This window comes from Chlorocebus sabaeus, chromosome 14 (assembly GCF_047675955.1).
Source record: "Chlorocebus sabaeus isolate Y175 chromosome 14, mChlSab1.0.hap1, whole genome shotgun sequence".
Taxonomy (NCBI): Eukaryota; Metazoa; Chordata; class Mammalia; order Primates; family Cercopithecidae; genus Chlorocebus; species Chlorocebus sabaeus.
This window is the reverse complement of record NC_132917.1, coordinates 71,988,968-72,009,380: the sequence shown is the minus strand read 5'-3', so window position 1 is coordinate 72,009,380 and position 20,413 is coordinate 71,988,968. Positions and strand designations below refer to the sequence as shown.

Below are 20,413 nucleotides of genomic sequence, written 5' to 3'. Positions count from 1 at the left end.
TTAGTTTCAAAATTTGGCAATGAAATTCTGAGTTGCAATTTTATTCAGTATCTAGCCTTCAAATTCAAGTGAACAAAATTGATTTTAAATGCATATCTAGTTGAGCTAAAGATCTTAAGAAGTTAATTTTTCTAGTGCTGAGTCTTTCTACCAGACTCAAGCATATTTCAAAGGCCATGGAGAGCCTAGCTTATTCAAAATTTACCCAGGGTGTAAGGACATTACCTGCTTTGCCATCCCTTAATGTTAGGTATTTTTTCTTCTGCCTATCATAGGATGCCTGGGTTTTAATTTGTAATAAAGACTTATATAAGGCAAGATGTAATTTTCTACAACTATGTTTCTTAATTTATCCATTTATAAAAAAGAACTTGAATCATTTTCATTATGAATTTGCAGTAGTTTTCCCTGTAGGTTATTACCCAATGTCTCCAAAATTTTTTGATTGAAAATCTACTGTTGGTAAAAGACATTTTAAGAGCTTCCCCCAATATAGTTGTGTGTATAAAAATTTACTAATAAATTATAATTAGACATTGAGTAGCTGCAAAAGGTTATTCCCATGTATAACTTTCTTCCCACTGCAGTTTAACAGACAGAATATTATCATTACCTTTGAAAGTCTGCTTGTACACACACACATACTAATATTAATAATTCAAAGCATACTATATACTTAGGTTAAGTTCATTTTTCATAATAATGAATACAAATAATATAAATAGCTTTTTTGATCATTTCAGATTTGGGGGACTGACTTATCAAATCTGATTAGCTTATTACTATTATTATTTTATAATGTGGCTGATAAAGAGCTTGTATTATGATTAGGAGATTTTTGAGCTCTGCCATTTTCTTGATATTTGCTTACGCTTACATTGTTAATATTATCTTCACTCTGTGGTCTCTTTGCAGGGATTCTTTTTAAGGCCCTTAGTCATTTTGTCCAGAGAGGAAGGGTTAACAACTCAATCATAGAGTCCCTAATTCACCCACCCAGGAACCTTTAACAAGTCACACTATACTGAAAGAAAATAAACACTGGCCCATGGCTCCTACCTTCTTCTCCTACAACATCTGTGGCAGCAATTCCATTCAAAATTCACATCTGCCTGCTTCTACCACCCCAACAAGTGACAACTCAGTCAGCCCATGACTGGGGCCTGCCATCCTCCCCTTGAACATGTATGTGTACATGATTATTATCAGCCCGTGTGATAATAGGCTTTCCTTCTGCTCCCTGCAGCAGGACAGATGCTGTCATCAGTGAGAAATGGCCCTACAGGACAGTCTCTGACTCAAAGGAATGCTTGGTGTTGGCATTTTTATTTGGGATCTTCCTGTAGGCACCAGCTGGTAACAACAGGAGAACCTGAAGCTTCCCTGTCTTTCTTTTTTTCTCTTTACCAAGAGAGAAAAGGTGAAAAGTTTAGACAGAAAACCTATAAACCCACATTTATGAGGCAAATAAATATTTCTCAGGGTGAAGTTCCCTTTCAGAGGAAGCTGCTGATAGGCAATTGGTCACTGATAAAGAACTGAATGAAGCTTCTATCCACCTGGAGCTGGGCTGCAGGGAAAGCAGGGAGCTGCACAGCCACTCTTTGTGCCTTCCCCTACCTCTTTGTCTGCCCTCACTCTGCTAGGTAAAAGAAGAGGAGGTCAGACGTAGGGCCAGGAACCAGCCTATTACTGGCCATTGTTGCAAAGCTCAAGTATAAGCTTGACCCCCTTAATGTACAGAAATCAGAAAAACTTGGAACCTCTCTCTACCACAGTTCCATAGCCTATGGAAAATCCAAAGGCCCCCTCCAGATTTCTGTGAATCCGTAGACACCTCCAGTCTTCTTGCTTCCTGCACTCCCAGTTCCATAGTGCAGTTGTGCAGCTTTCTAGGTGTGAAACAGCTTCTGCTCTGAGTTGCACACAAACACATAAACACATACACACACACACAGAAAGAGAGAGAGAGAAATCGTTCACCCAGCAATTGGGAGCAGAGTGGATTTGTCTAAAGATCAGGATTGAGGCGTTGGGTTTGTAAAGAAGATTGATTGTGTCATGAGCTGCACAGCAAACAGTTTTGAAGAGTCACTTATTAGATTCCCTCTCCAAAGTTGTCTGGAACCACAATACCATGAAGGATTTTCTTCTTATCCCTTCTCACACGTTAGTTAAATCTCCTGTGTTCACATTCTGCCTCTCAAGAACCAGAATACCAAATTGCTTCTACCTTCTCTACTAGATGTCTTGGCACCTTGGGAGTCTCACCAAGCAGGGTATTTCCCCCAAACGTGTTTTTCTCCTGTGAAATAATTTTTACGCCAGTTGTTAGGATAATGAATTTTATGCCATCTTATTACAATGGGAAGGGTCTCCCTAAAGCCATTTTTTTCTTCTTTCTTTACTAGGTATTAAATGTCTTACATCTGAGAGAATTTCAGAGCACACTGCCCTCCCTGCCTTGGATCTACAGGCAAACTTTTTCTACAAAAGACTAGATGGTGGATATTTTAAGCTTCCCATGTCATATGGTTTCTGTCACAACTACTTACCTCAGTTATTATAGCATAAAAGCAGCATAGATGATTATGTAAATCAATGAACATGGCTATGTTTCAACAAAACTTTATTTACAACAGGTAGTGACTATAGTTTTCCATCTTCTAATCTAGAAAAAAGCAGGTAGCAGCAGTGATGAGAATAAGCAGAGAAGTCTCTAGGCTAAAATCTATCTCCTTAGCTTAGTATACGAGGCCTCATTTGTCTTGGTTATTCCCAAAGCACTCTTGAGAGATCTAGCCATGTCAGATTCCTTGCTTGACACCTCCACCCCACCCTTCAGTCACCACCGACCTGGCTCAGGCTTAGATGCCCTGCTTTTGAACTTTCTTTATAACCTGTTAGAGTACCTGTTAGGGTATTCACATCATTCTGTATCAATTTATTTACCAGACTGATTTCCTTAAGACTGGAGATAACGTCTTAACATCATTTCATATGCAGTATCTAGAAAAGTGACTGAGACATTGTTGGTACTCAATTTATGTTTGTTGAAATAAGCCCTGCTTTCCATTTTCTACATTTGCCCAGATTTCTGTGTCAGGAAGTGCTCCTGGGGAGACTCAGGATGCCCTTCTTTGAATCACAGAGGCCTAGCACCAGAGACAAGGAGTTGGAGGAAATCTTGGGCAATAAACACAAATGGGTCATTGGTCAATTCTGTGCTTTTTAGTAGACTTTACAATTGTTCTCTTAATCTGCTCTCAGCTGCTGATAGAAGCTATTATGATTCCACATCTGAACCAGAGAAACAGATTTGGTGTCATGCTTGGGGTCACACTATCAGTCAGAGGACCCTCAGCCTCGGGGCTCTTTTGCCGTGCTCTACTGCCTCCAAAAAAAAGGCAGATGTAGATCAGTGATTATGAAAATACTTTATAATGATGTAATTAGTTTCATTCTGTCAGAGACAGGGAGTGGACAAATGGAGCTTCTCCGGGGTTAGTGTTCTGTATGTTAGTGAAAGTGGACTGCACTTTATACAGCAGCCATGTTCTGAAGAGGTAGAACTTTTAGAATTTTTTTTGGATTATATGTTAAGTGTCCCAGAAAAGCATGTTATTTGAAACCATTTTGTAGTCTATCTTGTTTAACATGAAGAATTCTTCTGGAATGTATATAAAGTGCAAATTCAGGTTTTCCTGCATCAAGTTTACTTCAAGGACACACTTGCTTTGGGAGTGCAGTTCTCTACAGGACTCAGCGTTCCTGTTCAAGCGAAAACATGTAAAGAAAATCACCCCTGAGGAAGAGGGGTGTGGCTACTGTCAGTGTGTCTTAGCATCTGTGTCTGTCTGCATGCCTACCTTAGCTCATACTATGCTTTGCTCCCCATGGAATCTTTGCAGGTTCTCTGGAAAGAGGAGGCTTTCTCTAACATGAGGTAGGCCCCATGTTGCCTACTAAGACCCAACCCACATGTCACCAAACATCTGCTGTGTTCCCAGTCACTAATCATAGGTGTCTTCCATTGGAACCTTAAATTCACATGTCTGGGACTGGATTCCCACTCACCTGTCATAGGTATCATCTCTCCTGTTTGATGCTTTCTTCTTCCTTATACAACTTTTCTTCTAGTGCTGGGCAAGAGCAGCCTAGGTTTGGTCCATTTGGAATGTTTGATATGAGAAGCACAAAGTATAAGTCTCTCCTACCATCTAGCCAATATCGTTGCTACAAAATGTTAGCTGACCTATTTAATTCCATTTTCCATGTCTTTGCTGACTACTTGCTGAGAATCTAGCCATATAATAGTCTGTGCTGTTGAGGAGTCAGAAGGAGAAAACATAATCCCCATCCTTGGGGAGCTCCTGTCTACATGGGAGATGAGGCTTATATGCCAAGAATTGGCAATGAAGGTAGGGTACATCCAACAATTCTCTTCACTCATGAATAGACATGATATGAATTGGTTTGGTAACAGACAGTCCAGGAGGAGAAACAAGCAGGCCGTTCTCCACCAGCTTCCACATTTCTATTTTCTGAGTTTTTTTGGGTAATCCTTTCTGCCAAAGAAAACTCAAGTACCCCCAGGATGGTTTGCTGTATATTGCCTGTAATTTTTACTTGATGATTTCCTTCTAGTCCTTTAGCCATGAGCAGCTCATCCATCTGAATTATTTCTAGACTTGCTGCTGGAGACATGTATATTTGTGTACACTAACAAAGATCAACCGAGTCCTGCTTTATCCTAATAATAATCACATTCCTAAGGTCCTTCTTGGAACTTTGCATTTGTTCTACTATTATAATGCTGCCTATTCTCTGTCCAGTTAACTCACTGTATGGCCTTGGACTAGTTTTCACTTTGACTTGTTTGGATTTTTCTAGTCTTTCCCAGCTACTGTTGCAAAAAAGAAAGTCTGTTCAGAAATTTGGCATAGTCTCAGATGAGTATCTAACTCAGACAGAATCAATCAGGATTAAAAAATCAAAACAAAACAAAACAACAACAACAAAAAAAACCCAGCTGTGGCATCTTGGGGGGTGTGAGCCAACAAACCATCTCTACCACTTGTCTACTTTGTGATTTTTAGCAAGTTGCTTATGCTTTCTAGTTCTTGGTCCTCTCCACTCTCCCCACCCTCCATGAAATCAAAATTATAATTTGAGTCTTACTAAGCCCAGGGAATTTTCTGAAAAAACAAGGAAATATACCAGAGGCAGCTTTAGAACTTTGCCAAAGCCCTAGTTAAGAGTCACACAGATAAAAGTTATATAGGAAGAAAAAAAGAGTATCCTATCATAGTGGCCTGTTTAATATATAACCTGATTAAAAATGTCTCCCCTTGTCATATCCTTTTCCACTTACACACATTTTTGTATAATAACCAGTAATCACATAATTTACCATTTTAATTAACCTATATAGCTTATAAAGTATATTACATCAACTACTACACTAGTTTAGTTCCCCTGTTCTATTAAATACCACAAATAGATAACTCTGTGTTTGAAATCAAAGCATCGTTAATGATGGGTTGAGTTTGCGTTTGATTGAATTAGCCTTAACATTTATCAGAATTTCCTACTCTAAAAATCTAGCACTCTCCTGTTCTACCAAGTTAACATGAAATGCTCCAAAATGTAATGTCTGGTCTGTCCCTTGAAAATGACTTTGCTTACCTAGTTTACAAAAACAGCATTTTCATGAATAAATCAAGAATATAATCATTAATGAGGAATGAACTTCTAGGGAGTGAGTTCTGAGATATGCCATTACATGACAAAACAAAGTGTAAAAGAGTAGCTATGATATGCTACTCTTCAAGAGAGAAAGAGGAAGATATAAGAAAATATATGTGTGTCTGCTCATTGGCGTAAAATAAATAAAAGAAGGACAAACCAGAAACTAGATTGGTTATCTACAGGAATGGATAGGAAAGATATAGAAGAAAGTGGGGAGAATGGGAACAGGCTGGAATGAGGAGGGAGTAATACTTCTCTGAGAACACTTTTTTATATTGCTGTTACTCTCAGAACTATAGTATTGTTTCACATACCCCAAAATTAATAATGAAAATCAACTGGAATGTGGGGGAATCAAAGGTGGAGCACAAGCAGTGAAAAATGAACATAGCTGAATTATAAAAGAAAAACACAACCATATTGAAAGTAATGACAAATAAAATAACTAACCTAAGTAACTTTAGAAATCAGTATTTTCTGGGGCAGGAGGATCACTGGAGCCCAGGAGTTCCAGACCAGCCTGGGCAACAACTCTACAAAAATAAATATTTAAAAGTTAGCCTTGGCATAGAGGTGTGTGCCTGTAGTCCTAGCTACTCAGAGAGGTGAAGGTGGGAGGATTACTTGAGCTCAGGAGTTCTAGGGTGCAGTAAGCTATGATTGCACCACTGCACTCCAGCCTGGGCAACAGAGCAAGAACTAGTCTCTTAGGAAAAAAGAAGGAAGGAAGGAAGGAAGGAAGGAAGGAAGGAAGGAAGGAAGGAAGGAAGGAAGGAAGGAAGGAAGGAAGGAGGGAAGGAGGGAGGGAGGGAGGGAGGAAGGGGAGAGGAAAAGGAAGGAAGGAAGAGAAGAAAAAGAAAGAAAGAGAGAAGGAAGGAAGGAAAAGAAAGAAAGAAAGAGGGAAAGAAAGAAAAAGAAAGAGAAAGAAGAAAGAAAGAGAAAGAAGAAGAAAGAAAGAAAGAAAGAAAGAAAGAAAGAAAGAAAGAAAGAAAGAAAGAAAGAAAGAAAGAAAGAGGGAAAGGAAAAGAAAAGACGGGAAGGAAGGAAGAAAGGAAGGAAGGGAAGGGGAGGGTAGGGGAAGGGCACAGTGGTGAGTCTGTGCCAATAACAAATAGATGGATAAATTAATAGTGGGGAAGAGAGAGCACTTGCTTACAGTAGAATGAGTGACAACTCATAAATGTGCAAGGAAGGTTGGTGTTGAGATAATCAGCAGTTTTGAAGCTATCATAGTAAAAATTGGGTTAGGCAAGAATCCTCACTGGATAACAGTGTATTTGAATGTCTTAAATCTTCACAGTTCCAAAGGAAAACGTAATAACTAGATGTTGGGAGAAATCAGACAACATCTTAATCAGGTGATCAAAATTAATATCATCAATGAGGGAAAAATGAGCATTGTATGCCTCCAGAGGTGATACCCTGAGGAGGACATAGCATCACTTACGTAGTATTCTGCTGAAGAATTCGTGTCTTGAATCTTTTAAGAAGCCACTAGACAAAACCAAACTGGGAAAAAATGGAGGCAGGGGAACTATATTCTTCAAAAATGTCAATATCATATAAGAAAAAGAAAGGTGGTATAAACATTCCAGATTAAAGGAAACTAAAGAGACATGACAACTAAACGTAATACTCAGTCCTAAAATTATATCATGTAGTAGAACAAAAATAAAAGAGGCTATAAAGGATATTACTGGGTCAACTTACAAAATTTAATATGGATCATATCAACATTAAATTAACTGAAGTTGAAAATGATTCTGTGATTATATAAGAAAATATTCCTAATCCTTAGGAACACTGAAGTATTTGGGAATAAAGTCCCAGTTTACTTTGAAGAAACTCAAGAAAAAAAATAACATGTGTGCATGCATGGGTGTATGTGTATGAAGAGAAAGAATTCAAGTGCTGGAGCACATGGGGTAGAATATTGACAGTGGATGGATCTGGATGGAAGCAATATGTTGCTCTTTATACTATGCTTATTCTTTCAACTTTCTGATAAATTTGAAATATTTCCAAATGAAAGATATAAAAATAAAAAAGAAACATTAGTGGTCACTAGTGATGATCACTAGTGTGGTCATTAGTGATAATTGAGTGTTCTTGCAGGAGAATTTATAGCAATCTAACAAGGTTGTTGTATGTGGAGAATTGGCTGGGAGGGTCTGATTGACCTTGAAAGTCAGTCTGGAAATCAAAGTACTAAATGGATAAATAGGCCTGCTGGTTTTCTTGGCTGTTCATTCTAACACTGTTCTGTGGAATTCAGTAGAAGTGTGCCTCCAAGCAGCTCACTTAGTTAAGTACCCTCACTCTCTGTCCATCTGTCTCAGAGAAAGCCATAAGACCTAGCTTGAGGCCACCCTAAAAGACTGTGGGAAGCAACATGACCCAGAGTGTGATCTATAGGCTCATGGTGGTTGAACTTAATAGACTTATATAGCTTCCATGACTGTAGTGGAATAAATTAGATAGATTGTCATTCCAGAACTCTTAGGCTCACCATTGGCGTTGACTTTGGCAGGAAGATAAAAATGGAAATCCTTATGATGGTAGTGGCTGCCCTAAATGGCCCACCACTGCCATCATGCTGGCTGCAGCAGGGAGGCAAGACCGGGGCTGCATGCTCCATGGAGCTGGTGGGAGCCAGGGAGCAGGCAGGAGTCCTACCCTCCTGGGCACAACTGCAGCCACCCAAACCATGACTGTGGACCCAGGTGTCCCTGCACTCTTGGGGGCCTGGGAAGGCTCTCCCTGCTCTTATAGGCTTTTAAGTGTCTGCTCCCACTGCATGGCTTCTCCTGTTGTCAGTGCTGCTCCAGTCTTGGAGCAAAGTTGGGGCTGACCTCAGGTGCCATGAATGGGAGCAGAAAGCAGACAGGTTCCTGGGCAGAAGGGGGCAGGTCCCCAGTGAGGCCTGACCTTCAGGCCACAGAAGGCCTGAAGGCTGGTGGCCAAGCTGCCAGTCCTGCGGACCAGAGTAGGGACTTGGCTGCCCGTGGACCAGATGGCATGCACTTCCTCCCCTCTGAGGCCCAGAAAAGCCCTGAGCTCAGCCAGAGCAGAGGAGAGGACAGAGAGACAGCAGAACGACCAGCTGCAGAGAGGAGCCACTCTCTCTGCTGATAGCTGAACACTTATCAAGACGACCTGCCTGCAGAGAAGAGCAACCCTTTCTGCTAGAAGCTGAATACTTGCTGGGACACCCTGGCTTCTGAGAGGAGCTTCCCACTGTGGGTCATCTCTGAGCTGTTTTATTGCTCAATTAATCTCTTCATTTTGCTCACCTTCCACTTATGTGTGTACCTCATTCTTCCTGGTCGCAGGACAAGAACTTGAGACCTACTGAATGGTGAGGCTAAAAGAGCTGGGGTAACACAAACAGGGCTGAAACATACCCCCTGCTCGCCACATTGTGGGTGAAGAGAAGGAGAGAAGAGCTGCAGCTCTTTGTAGAGCCCAGACATGGGAGCTCCCTGAGCCAGAGCTGTGACTCCCTCTTTGGGGCCCTGTGGTTCTTGGCATCTCCAAGCTTCTGGGTGCTGCCACATTCCCCGGTGCCATCCAGGAAAGCTGCTTGCAGTGCACCTGGTCCAGCTGCATTCGCACAGAGAATTGGTGTCCATGCTGGCACCTGGAGCTGCCCACCCCATGGCAGCACCCAGCGCATCTGACTGTGCAGTGACCGGACCCCACACTTACTCACACACACCCCTCGCTGCTCCACACCTGACTCCAGTGTCCCTGGCAAGCATGAGCTCAGCCTGCCAGGCCAAGTGGGTGTAACAAACCCAGTGGGCCAGAGCAAAACTCAAGGCAAAGGTGCCACCAACCACAGGTTTCCGGCCAGAAAAGCGACACCCTAAAGATCCCATAACTTAGAGCTAAGCCATGAACTTCTCTCCACTGTCCACTAGTGACTTCCCATGTGTCATTAACCAGAAATACATGGTAGTATTAGCAATAAATCAGAAGTACTAATACATTAATTCCAGCACAGAAATTAGGAATTCATTTAAAAAGAAGGTAATACATGCATGTATATGTCCATGTATGCTGAAATAGTAGTATCTAAAATAGCTTTAAGAAATGATTTTCCAGTTTTTCCAATTAGACTTTTTTGATATTCATTCACTTTTCTTATCAGCTCCTTAATAGGCAAATAGTAAAAGGCTTCCTAGGTTTTGTGTTTTTTTAAATTTGTGAAAAAAATTTTAATTGAAAAAAATGCTATATTTTTTCATAGTTCTTTCCCTAGGAGTTGTGGGAAAACATAGTGAAATGTGTAAAGCATAGTACTGGAAGAACTTTAGAACAAGGGGTACTCTCAGTGTCTGTCGTGGAAGCAAGTAAAGAGGAGCTGTCTTGAGTGGTCTTTGAAGACCATAGGACAGAAATACTGATGCTAGAGTAGAAAGTCAAGAGAAATTCTCTTCTAAAGGAGAACTCTCTGAGGCCTTGGGTCAGCAGAAAGAAGTGGTAGAAGCCTTTTAACTTGCCAGTGAAAATAGGCATGACCTGAAAATGGCCTGAGGGGCCGTTTGGGACCACCTTGGCCCAGACCAAGCAGCGTGCCTGTCTCTCCCCGACTCCTTCTCTCATCTCTAAAATCCCTTTCTTGGCTGAGGGTGTAAGGGCTTTTCTCAGTTTTAGGTTTGGGACTTCAGCCATTTCCCATCCTGCTTCAGGAAGTTCATAACTGCTATTCTAAGAGACTGGATGAAGTGGAGACTTGGCCAAATAGGGCAAGGCCCATACTGCCTGTTTGCCCAGCTGCATAGTGAAGACAGATATGGAGGAAGGTGTGCCTAGAGCCCAGGTTCTGGCATTGGATATGACTGCACTCTCAGCCTCTCTGCCTTTGTTCTGCACAGCCAGCCATCTACTTGTCCTCATCAGCAGTTACCTATCTCCTGGAAAGGGAGAAATGGAGAATGTCTTGAGTCAAAAGTACTGTGAGGGTTCTCCCTCTATGCAGTGATGTGAGTCTGGGACTGTGCCCCTTCTAGAAGCTTTTGTTTGTTTGTTTTACTTAGTTACAATTTTTGAATATTTGTTAGTGTGATGTCTGAGGCTAAAACTGGCTGGGAAGGAAAGCCTCTGACAAAAGTTTAGCTTCTTTCAGTCAAAATCTCCCCCAGTGTCAGAACTCAGCTCACCCTCAGAAAGCTCTCATTGTCTTTTCACACATCTAGCTCTTGGCACTTCTCTTTAACACTGATAACCCAATTCTAGACTCTGTGTCCTCAATCATGGGCTAATCTACTATGGCCCAGATTTCATCTTCTCAGCCTGTGTCTGCATAGGCATAACACATATTGCCTCTTAGGAATGCTACATGATCCATTTATGCCTTGGTTCAGTGTTTCTGTGTTGTGTGTGTGTCCTATTTGTATATAGACATGTATATATGTCTGTATTACCTAAGTCAGTGCAGCAAGTCAAAAAACTGATACTTGAACCTAGACCTTTTAACCTTGAAGTTCAAACAGTTGCATATGTGGCACTAGACTACATCCACCTTTATCTGTTCTTTGTTGAATACTGAGAATGGTTCTTGGCATGTGGAAGGCATTTGATAAGTATTTATTAAATGAGTAAGTGAATGATTATTACAGTATTATTGTCATATCTAATTCAGTCTAGTGTTAGTTTCTTTACAGGGTTGCCTCTGAGAGCTAACTGCTGGCATATAGTCTTAGCAACGTTTCCATACTGCTTATGGCAGAGATAAGTCTGCCATCTAATGTTTACTCATTTATTTTCTTGGTTGAAAGAATAGTCTGAAGCTGTTCTTTTTCTTATTATATTTTAATTTTTATGTATCTAATTTATTAGCTGGTAGTGAAGGATGATGAAGTTTCTGGTATCTTGGTTTGTCTTGTCTGTCTGACTAATCCCTGGGGTGGGGTTTGGATATTTTACAGCTTTTGGATCTTTTCATCCAGTGGGATTGGTCAACCTACCTTGCTGACTATGGTCAACCCAACTGCAAGTACCTCCGGGTAAACCCAGTGACTGCTCTGACCCTGCTAGAGAAGTGAGTACCTAGTCCAGTGGTCTGTGTTGGGAGGTGGGGAGACAGGGATGGGGGTTTGGCATAGAAGATAATTTTGCCACTGCCAATATCTTGAAAGAGAGCCTTGTTCTGGAAGTTGCCATAGGCCATGGGTGCTGTCAACAATCTCAATCACTGGATTTGGCAGGCCAGTCTTCCTCTTGTGGCTTATTCATTCCTGAGCCCCCAACAAGCTAGGCCAAGTATGGATCAGAATTGGACTCTGACATCACCTTCTAGTTTAATGGGTCTTTTACTAGTGTCTCTTACTAGAGATGGCAGGAGAAGAAAGAAAAATGGCTTGCTTTGGGGCTCAGGCCAGCCTGGTGAACAGAATGAGGCTGCCCTAGTCATCTGGGGTATGATGATGGATAGTGCAACTCCACAGAACAGATGGCTTCTCTGGTTCCTAGTAGAGAATCCCTGGAAATTATTGAGAATTATTGAAACTTTCATCTGTTCCCAACTCCCAGCCCCTGCCAGACTGAGCTTTATTGTGCTTACTATCCCAACAAAGCTGTCTTGGAGAATGTGTCTGATTTTTGCCTTAGGCAGTCACTAGCCTGCAGAGGATTCCCTGCCACAGAACTGTAGCCTCTCTGAAGCAGAGGTGCTACCACTGAAAGTAAGTTAGGTAGCTCCAGGAAATCTCAGGGCTAACCAATATGTCACCCAGAAGCTGGGAAATGCTATGTATTACAGCCTGGCTCTGGCTTTGCTAATCTCTTAGAGAGCTGGCAGGTCAGAGACCAAGACCCACATAAAAAGGCAGGTTTCTCTCGAAATCTGAGAAACTAGTTAATCCCCAGCTACTTGGAAGAATGCCCTGCCTCTAGGCAGTGTAGGAAATCTACATATATGGCCAGTCAGCCACATCTCAAATCCTAGGAAGGCAAGACTCAGAGTCCAGGAAGTCAGAGTGGAGCCTTAAGCAGAAGGAGAGGTCAAGGTCTATTCTTCTTACTATAAAATATGAAAGGGGGAGAAAAGGGGAAGAGGTGAAGGGTAGGCAAGAGCATGATGCAGGGGTATGTATTTGGAGCCAAGAGACTAAAAACTCAGACTACAGTTTTCTCCTGACCACGTCAGAGATTGGTGTTTCCATTTTAACTTTGTTTCCCATGGTTCTCTCTCCCACTGACCTTCCTCCCTAGGATATCTAGAGAGTAAGTATATTATTCACTTGGGCCTTTTCCATCACTTTGAGGCAAGTCATTCTGGTTTCCTCATTGACACTAATGACTACACTAAAATCCCTAGCCTCTGAGTTGTCCCCACCCTGACATACTAATCTACTAAACCAGCCTGGTGCCAACTGGCTGGCTGCCTTCTCTATCCTTGGCCCTTAGAGTGACCCTTGGCTTACTAATTCCTTTGGGGCTGGGAGTGGCAGCAGGGATTTTCTCCCATTGTGCCAGGTAAAGGGTTGTTCCCATTCAACCTCTTGGCACACTCAATACTCTTGCTAGTGTGGAAATAAAGCCCTGAGCAAAGGGAGCTCCTCAGCAGCCTCCCCTACCTCTTGGTGGCTTTAAAATCTAGAACCCGCATCTCTTATAGAAGACCCTTTATTAGAGGTAAGGCTTAATCCCACAGTTCTTGGTGCTAAGGTGAAAGAAGGGAACATTTTGACCTTTGAGTTGGTGCTTAAATGGTCATATTTAATGGTCATTATGTGTCCTTCAAATGGGCTCTGGGATTCCCTTCAGTTATTTACTTCTCTCAGCAGTCCTTTACTCTTCTGTTCCCAAGAATCTCTGGATCTAAGAAATACTGGCCCATTCACTTCCTATGGCGCAACAATAGTTGAAAATAATTAGCCTCTCCCTACCATTCTGGAGCGCTGGCCAGTAAAGAAGCTATGTGCTTAGCCCTAGCAATCAGAAGAGTTTAAAAGCTTCTTCCAAACACAGTAGATCAAAGGGCATCCAGATCACTACAATCCGTGTCTCCCAGCCTCATAGGAATTGACCCCTTTACCTGACCTATTCCTGCTTTTCCACAGCCAGCTCTACCATCAGATCTTGACTCTCCTTTTCAACCTGGCACTTCTTAGCAGGGTGAAACGGAAAGACCCAAAGGCCTGCTAAAGACATTTAGGGAAAAGAAGTGGCCCCTGCATCACTGAGAGGTGGCCATAGCTGTTAATAAAGTAGAACAGGATACTGGGCTTTCAGAATGGGATGGAAGGTGGGAGGGCTGACTTTTGGTTTTGGAGCATTCCTGAGTGGAAACCAGCAGGCCACCATTAGCCCTCAGGGTACTTGAGTTTATCTTTACAGTGCCTCGTTCTAACTCCAGGTCTTAATGACCAAGAAATTCTAGCCTCTGAGGCCAAAGACTACCCTCTTTCTCCTAGATATTACAGGAGCCTCCCTGTGGGAGCTGAAAGCCAGCAGGCTGCCTGTCTCTCAGCTGCTTCTAGGAGTCATGAAATTAATGATAATGTAGGATATTAAACTAAATGTCCTATGAATATAGGAAGTGGTTTTCTTCATTTCTTTTTGTTTGTTTTGTGTTGTTGATAATGTTTAGATATATAGTATACCCAGCAGAGGAAAGGGAATCTTTCCCTGGGACTATCTAAAACCAGGCCAGTTCCACAAACATAACTGTGCCACTAGTGTATAAGGGAACAAACATAGTAATTATCAGAGACTTGAGGACCTTCATTCTTTCTCTTCAACTAGCACAGTCACTTCCCCTTCTTCTTCCCCTCCAAGCACAGGCCTCCACATGTGGGTGGTCGTACCTTATATTCAGTGTTCTGAGTTTGCTTGATGAGTGATTCCAGCCTGAAGGCCTTTGAGCTTAGATCAGTGAGAGAATTCTTAATTAGTCTGTGGCTATCACTGTCAGCCAGAGCCATACAGCTGTGGTGCTCATTAGAAACTTCTTGCCACATATAATGCCCTTATGGAATACATATATTGTAAATTTATATCATATATACCAAACATAAATGCCCCTGTAGGATCTCTGGCCTTTTGACTCACTGGCCTCTAATCTGCTCCTCTGCAAAGGGCCACCCACAGTGGGGGGGAAAAGTGGTGCAGGATTGACCAAAGTCCCCTGGGAAATGTGCCTGGGGGCAATTTATAGCCTGGTGCCATGTTCCTTCCCTTTAGCCTGTCTCCATACAGCCCAGGGAGCAGTGAAGTCAGAGGGCTGGCCCAGCTCTAGTGAAGACTGGCCCTATCCCAGAAAGAAATCTGTCTTGGCACTGTTCTCAATTATCTAACACTGGAACTAGCTGTGGGATATGGGTCTGGTGTGCAGAGGCTAGGACAAGAGTTAGTGGCCACCAATATATGTCAGGGGTTGTGAGCCCTGTGCAGGGAATAGCAAATTCCTGAATTCTGTCACAATTGCTTAGTCAGACTTGGGGGTTCTGTGACCATCTCAACCTAGTCTTGACTTTCTTGTCCATGTTTCCCCGTTAGGGCTGTCTACCTGAAAGAACCACTGGCCAGAATTGCCCGTGGTTCTAGAAATATGCCATCTGTGAAGCTTTAGCATGACCCAAAGGTCAAAGGTCCAGGGGTACAGACAGCTATTGAAGACTCAAGGGCTTTTCATGTAAAAAGCTCTGGTTTGTGGAGTGAGAGGATGGCCCAGCCCTTTGGCACATGCTTTCCTAAGTAACCATACTCTCTTAGTCACCACACCGCCTATGTGCCGTTACCCTGAGACAAAAGGAAAAAGGTCAGTCAAGCCCTTAGTTTTGTTAGGGATGGGATAGAGTAGCCAGCTAGAGTGAGGTTTAGAAATACACAGTGGCCTTTGGTTATTCATGTTCTCTTGGAATTGCTAGTTAAGAACACTTTTCCTGCTTTACCTTTCAAATATTATCTCGAAGGTCCCATCAGGATTTAGTAGGTTCATGAGGTAATGAGTGGATCCTAGACATTCTATAAGGGTTTATTGACCAGCAGAGCTGTTCCATGTCCCACACACCTATAGCAGGTACATACCTGCTGAGAGAAGGGAATGAATTAGGTGGAGCAGATATAAGGGATAAGGAGATTGGCCCCTCCAAAACTGGGTCTTGACCAGTTTCCAAAGGTGACTGAAGTTGAGAGATGTAGGTGCCGGAATGCCAGCTTCCTGATGAGTAGGTGAGTGTGGGCCTGACACTGGAGATATTCTGGACTCTCTCGTTACTCTGGATAGTGGTTAAGATGCATTGCCATCCTGCCTCCTGCAGGTTCTCCTTCTACCATTGTTTCCTCAAACATGTTGCCCTTTTTCTTTCCTTCTCTGTTTAGGATGAAGGATACTAGCCGCAAGAACAACATGTTTGCACAGTTTCGGAAAAATGAGCGAGACAAGCAGAAACTCATTGACACTGTGGCCAAGCAGCTCCGAGGACTCATCAGCAGCCACCACTCATGAAGGGTGGCCTGGACCTACAGAGGCGACTTGCTGGCCCCTTTGTCTGGGATCCAACCCCAGCTGACCCTGCATTTGTGTATTCTTCTTCAAAGAGAGCATATGTATTTTTTTATTAACCCCTGTGCAGTATTCACATAACATTTCCCTATAGTAAAAGAGGCACAAGAATAAGCAAGTACATGAGATGTTGCTAGGCTGGGACTCAGGGGAAGTTATTACTACACTATCTGTGTTATCTTAGAGATGGTGGTATCATCAATCCCAGTGTGATGAACCACCTTCCATCCATGGCTCTAAAGCTTAGGTCTGGGGCTTAGGAACCACAAAAAATGGGTATCTGGCACTGGGAGGTAGAGTGAATAAGCAAAAGGATACTAAAATATGTCCTGTTCACTCCTGGATGCCCATTCACCACATAGATGAGGCTGATTCTTCTCAATGCAAGGAAAGGGCCTGGCAAACATTATTTAATACACTAAGGGGAGCTCTGGAGGGTCATCTCCTCAGTCTGCTGACTTTCACTGGCTTGTGAACAAACATGTCATATGGCAAGATGACAGCTTCATTCCAATCCCCCAAGCTTGGCAATTTCTTTAGCCTAGATCTAACCTGAGGCTTTTACAGCAAATTTTTCTGGGGCAGGATACAGCTCAGTAGAGAGCAGTAATAATTGGATCCCATCTTTAACTGCAGATTGCCCCAACTCTAGGAGTGTTGAGTCTGAACCCGAGGAGTTTTTCTGGATCTTGAAAGCCAGTTTTCATGGAATCAGAGACCCAATCCCTTCCCTGCTCATCTCATTTCCTTCATTCACAGTCAGAGCATTTAGTTCAGGACATAAATCAACAGTTATTTCTATAGGTCTTCACAGAGCGTCTGAGACTTAGCCTTCTCCAGTAATGCCGTTGAAATATTTCAGATTTCAGAAGCTTAAAAATGGCCCTTACCTTACCCTTAGGTGAAACCTGAGGATTAGTTGGGATTGTTCCTTTATGTTTTAAAACCAGTTTTTTGGCTATGATCTTCAAGGAAATGTCACCAGCTCTGCACTGTGGGGGCAGCCATGACTGGACTGGATGCATCTAGGGATGGAGACATTGTTACCATAAAGTCAGCAGAGTCAACCATGGCTTGTGACTTGTTGCCTCTGGCCCAACTGTCCTTCACTAAATAATATCCTAGATATTATTTTGTCATTGAAGCCCAAGGTTCCCATCCTCTTTTGAGATCCCCAAAGCCATCTTTGGCTTTGTCTGAGAAAGATTGCCTATAATCCTATCCTCCAAACTCTAAAGCCTGGAGCAGCTTAGCTTGGAGGCTGCATTCATTGTCCCAGATGGACTCCTGAGACTTAATACAAGGGCTTTGCTATGAAGTCAGTCAGGGGAAACTGTACTTTAAGATACTTCAGAAAGATGCTACTATGGCTACTGGCAAGAGTATAATTGCGCATCACCAAACAATGACAAATAAGCCACACAGGCCTTTCCAGCTTGGATTGGTGGGAGGAGAGACTCATCAAACAGAATTCTTCACTACCTTTGTCAGCTACTGAGTTGCTTCTGGGGAGGGAGCACTTCCTTGCCCCCCACCACCCTCAACCCCTCTACCTCACCATATCCTATCACATCTTGATAGTCATGGGGAAGAGGATGTGCACACAGACATACAAACTTCCTCAAAGCTGGAGAGACCAGGCTACATGTGAGCTCACAGACGCCTGCTGCAGCTCATCCTGAGGGCTGGGTGGTTGGCCAGGGTTTCAGGATGAGGGTAAGGGATGAGCACTGCCACCCAGAACTTGATAAGCCAAGAGAAGGCAGGAGCCAAAATGGCATCGCCAAGCTCTCGTCTTTGTTGAAACAAGTGAGAAACGATTATATTAATCTGAAGTTCTATTGCTTGAGAAGGGTCAAAAACACTTTTCTTCACTAGTACCCCCTTTGCAGCAAGATCTCTTCAGCTTTAAGTGCTGAGAGACTTTGAAGTGGAAATGGAGAGACGTGTAAGCATACCACAGTGTTTATCTTTAGAGGATCATCATTGCTGGTCTCATCCCAAACCTCAGCCTTGGAAGAACTGTGCTATAGAGGAAAAGGTGAACAAGGTGGAGGAATAGGGGTTATTCTGCACAGAAGTCCCCTGAAAGAAAAAGCTTATTCAAGCTCAATATATAAAGATGGACCCTTTGATATATCTTCTCTCCATTCTTAGTCTACCTTCACCTTGTCTAACTAAAAGCAACATGCAGCTACTGAGTTATATGTAGAGGCATACTCTTGGTTGGCCAGGGAAGGTAAAAACAGGGACCAGCGATGTCAAGTTTTTGAATTAGAAAAGTGGAATATTTTTAGTTTTGTCTGTAGACCTGTAGCTGGGCCAACCCTTGAGAGGACTTGTGCAAAGCATGTGTGCCCATACCCATCAGACTCCTCAGATATGGCCTCAAATACCTAGAGATATAGAAACCCTGGAGGGCCTCAATAAGAGGGCAAGCACACAGATGGCTAGAAGCCTATATGGCTTTTGGTCAGGATGAACCCTTGGCCAAGTTCCTGGGGAAACCAGGTCTATGTTCCTGAAGGAACAGTCCAGTTTGGGACCCTGTTAGGTTTCAGTAGTAATATAGGCTGCTTGCATCATTTTAACATTCATAGGAAAAATCTCTTTGAGCAGGCTGTAAATGAAGCTGTTGCAGGAAGGAAGGAATAGGACCTGAAAATGGGAACCAGGAAGTGAGACCCTGTTGGCAAAGGGAATGTACAGCTTCCAGGGTGCATTGCCCAGTGTTCTCATTGCATACCAGTCCTCCAAGTCAGTCTAGCCTTACTGTACACTTGACAAGTGCTTACTCAGCAAGTCACAGACCCACGGCCTTTTATCTCCCAAGATTGGCTTTGGCCACGACCTTCCTCATCAGGCCTCTGAGCACACTCTCTAGGGACTGCTTCAGAAATTCCCCTACCTTAGCCTCCCTTCTCCCAGGACTCCTCTCTTGACTGCAATTGCCTCTTCTTTTTTTTTTTTTTTTTTTTTTTTTTTTTTGCCTGCATTCACAAGTAATTTTCACAAAGGTGTTGGAAATGGCGTTTTTATTTTGCACAGATAGTTGCACATTTATAGAGAAAATTAGGAAAGTCCATTTTTAACTCTGAAGGGAACTTTTTTCTCTAAAACTTACTAGTAAAGCTACTGATATGGATGGGCCGCATGGTTAGGGGAAATCTCCTCTGTGAAAAGAGCATGTTTATTCCTCTTGTACATTTTCCTCTTTTAACTGCTATTAAACAAGAAAGTCTACATACCTGTTTCAAAAGCCACGGTGTTGTCTCATGGGTATTTTGTTCTTCCATCCCATTTGCACAGTGCAACTGTGGTTGGTGAACTGGATGACTGACATTGGATCCCCACTCAGCTGGACTGAGGACTAGAGCAGGTGAGAGCCTAGTGGGGAGGAGAAAGCCTACCTTCCACACAAGGCAAGGAGCCGTACTGTGGCCTTGGAAACATCCCTAACCCCTGGGTTAGGTTTTTTTCCTGCTTATGCACCTAACACGGACATCATCATCAAGAAGAACTTTTTGAACTGCTTAAGTGGAGCACTGGGCTAGGCAACTTGGAACCCAATGTTGAACACTAGCCCTGCCAAGGAAAGGCTCCCAGTCAAGATGGAGTGATGTAGGATTATCCAGAACAAAGCCAGGCTGCAGAAAAGGGAGAGATAAGCCTATTTTAGACTCAGTGCAGGAGGGGTACAGTCATCCTGGCCTAGTGAAGGGGAATGCAAGTCAAATTTTGTGAAGTCATAGGAATGAGTATTTTTGGTGCAGACCACATTAGAGTACAATGTTGGCATGAGCCTGGTATGTTCTGGGATGTGATGAAGAACCTCCTAAGCACATCTGGAACCATGGTAAGTAAGACCAGCAATGCCAGTGTAGCAACGCCCAGCCTGCTTGCCCTCCAGGCTAGCACACAAGCAATGGGAATAGACTAGAAACAGTTTTCTTCAGTAAGATATCTGACTGCTGCAACTGGGTTTTCATGCCCGAGATCTGGGCTTTAATCTCTGCAGTGCCACTTACTAGCCTCTGACCTTGAACAATTACTCAACAAACTCCCTAAATATCATCATCCTCATCCATGAAAGCAGAATGGTAGTCTCCAACTTACAGGTTTGTTGTGAAGTGTAAATGAGCTGTG

The 20,413-nt window shown here is 42.9% G+C and overlaps 1 protein-coding gene across 4 annotated transcripts in view; it reads left to right on the top strand.

The window, feature by feature from the left end:
* The window catches only part of EXOC6B (exocyst complex component 6B), a 703,452-nt gene extending 683,922 nt beyond the window's left edge, over positions 1-19,530 (top strand). For 3 of the 4 annotated variants that reach the window (XM_073023072.1, XM_007970245.3, XM_073023070.1), the window contains 2 exons: positions 11,685-11,797; positions 16,084-17,978. In XM_073023072.1, coding sequence (XP_072879173.1) covers positions 11,685-11,797; positions 16,084-16,210 — 240 coding nt within the window. In that variant the 3' untranslated portion in view covers positions 16,211-17,978. Of the gene's footprint in view, positions 1-11,684; positions 11,798-16,083 lie in introns of all 4 variants that reach the window. The other variant, XM_007970248.3, reaches the window with a different exon arrangement.
* Positions 19,531-20,413: the final 883 nt, after the last annotated feature.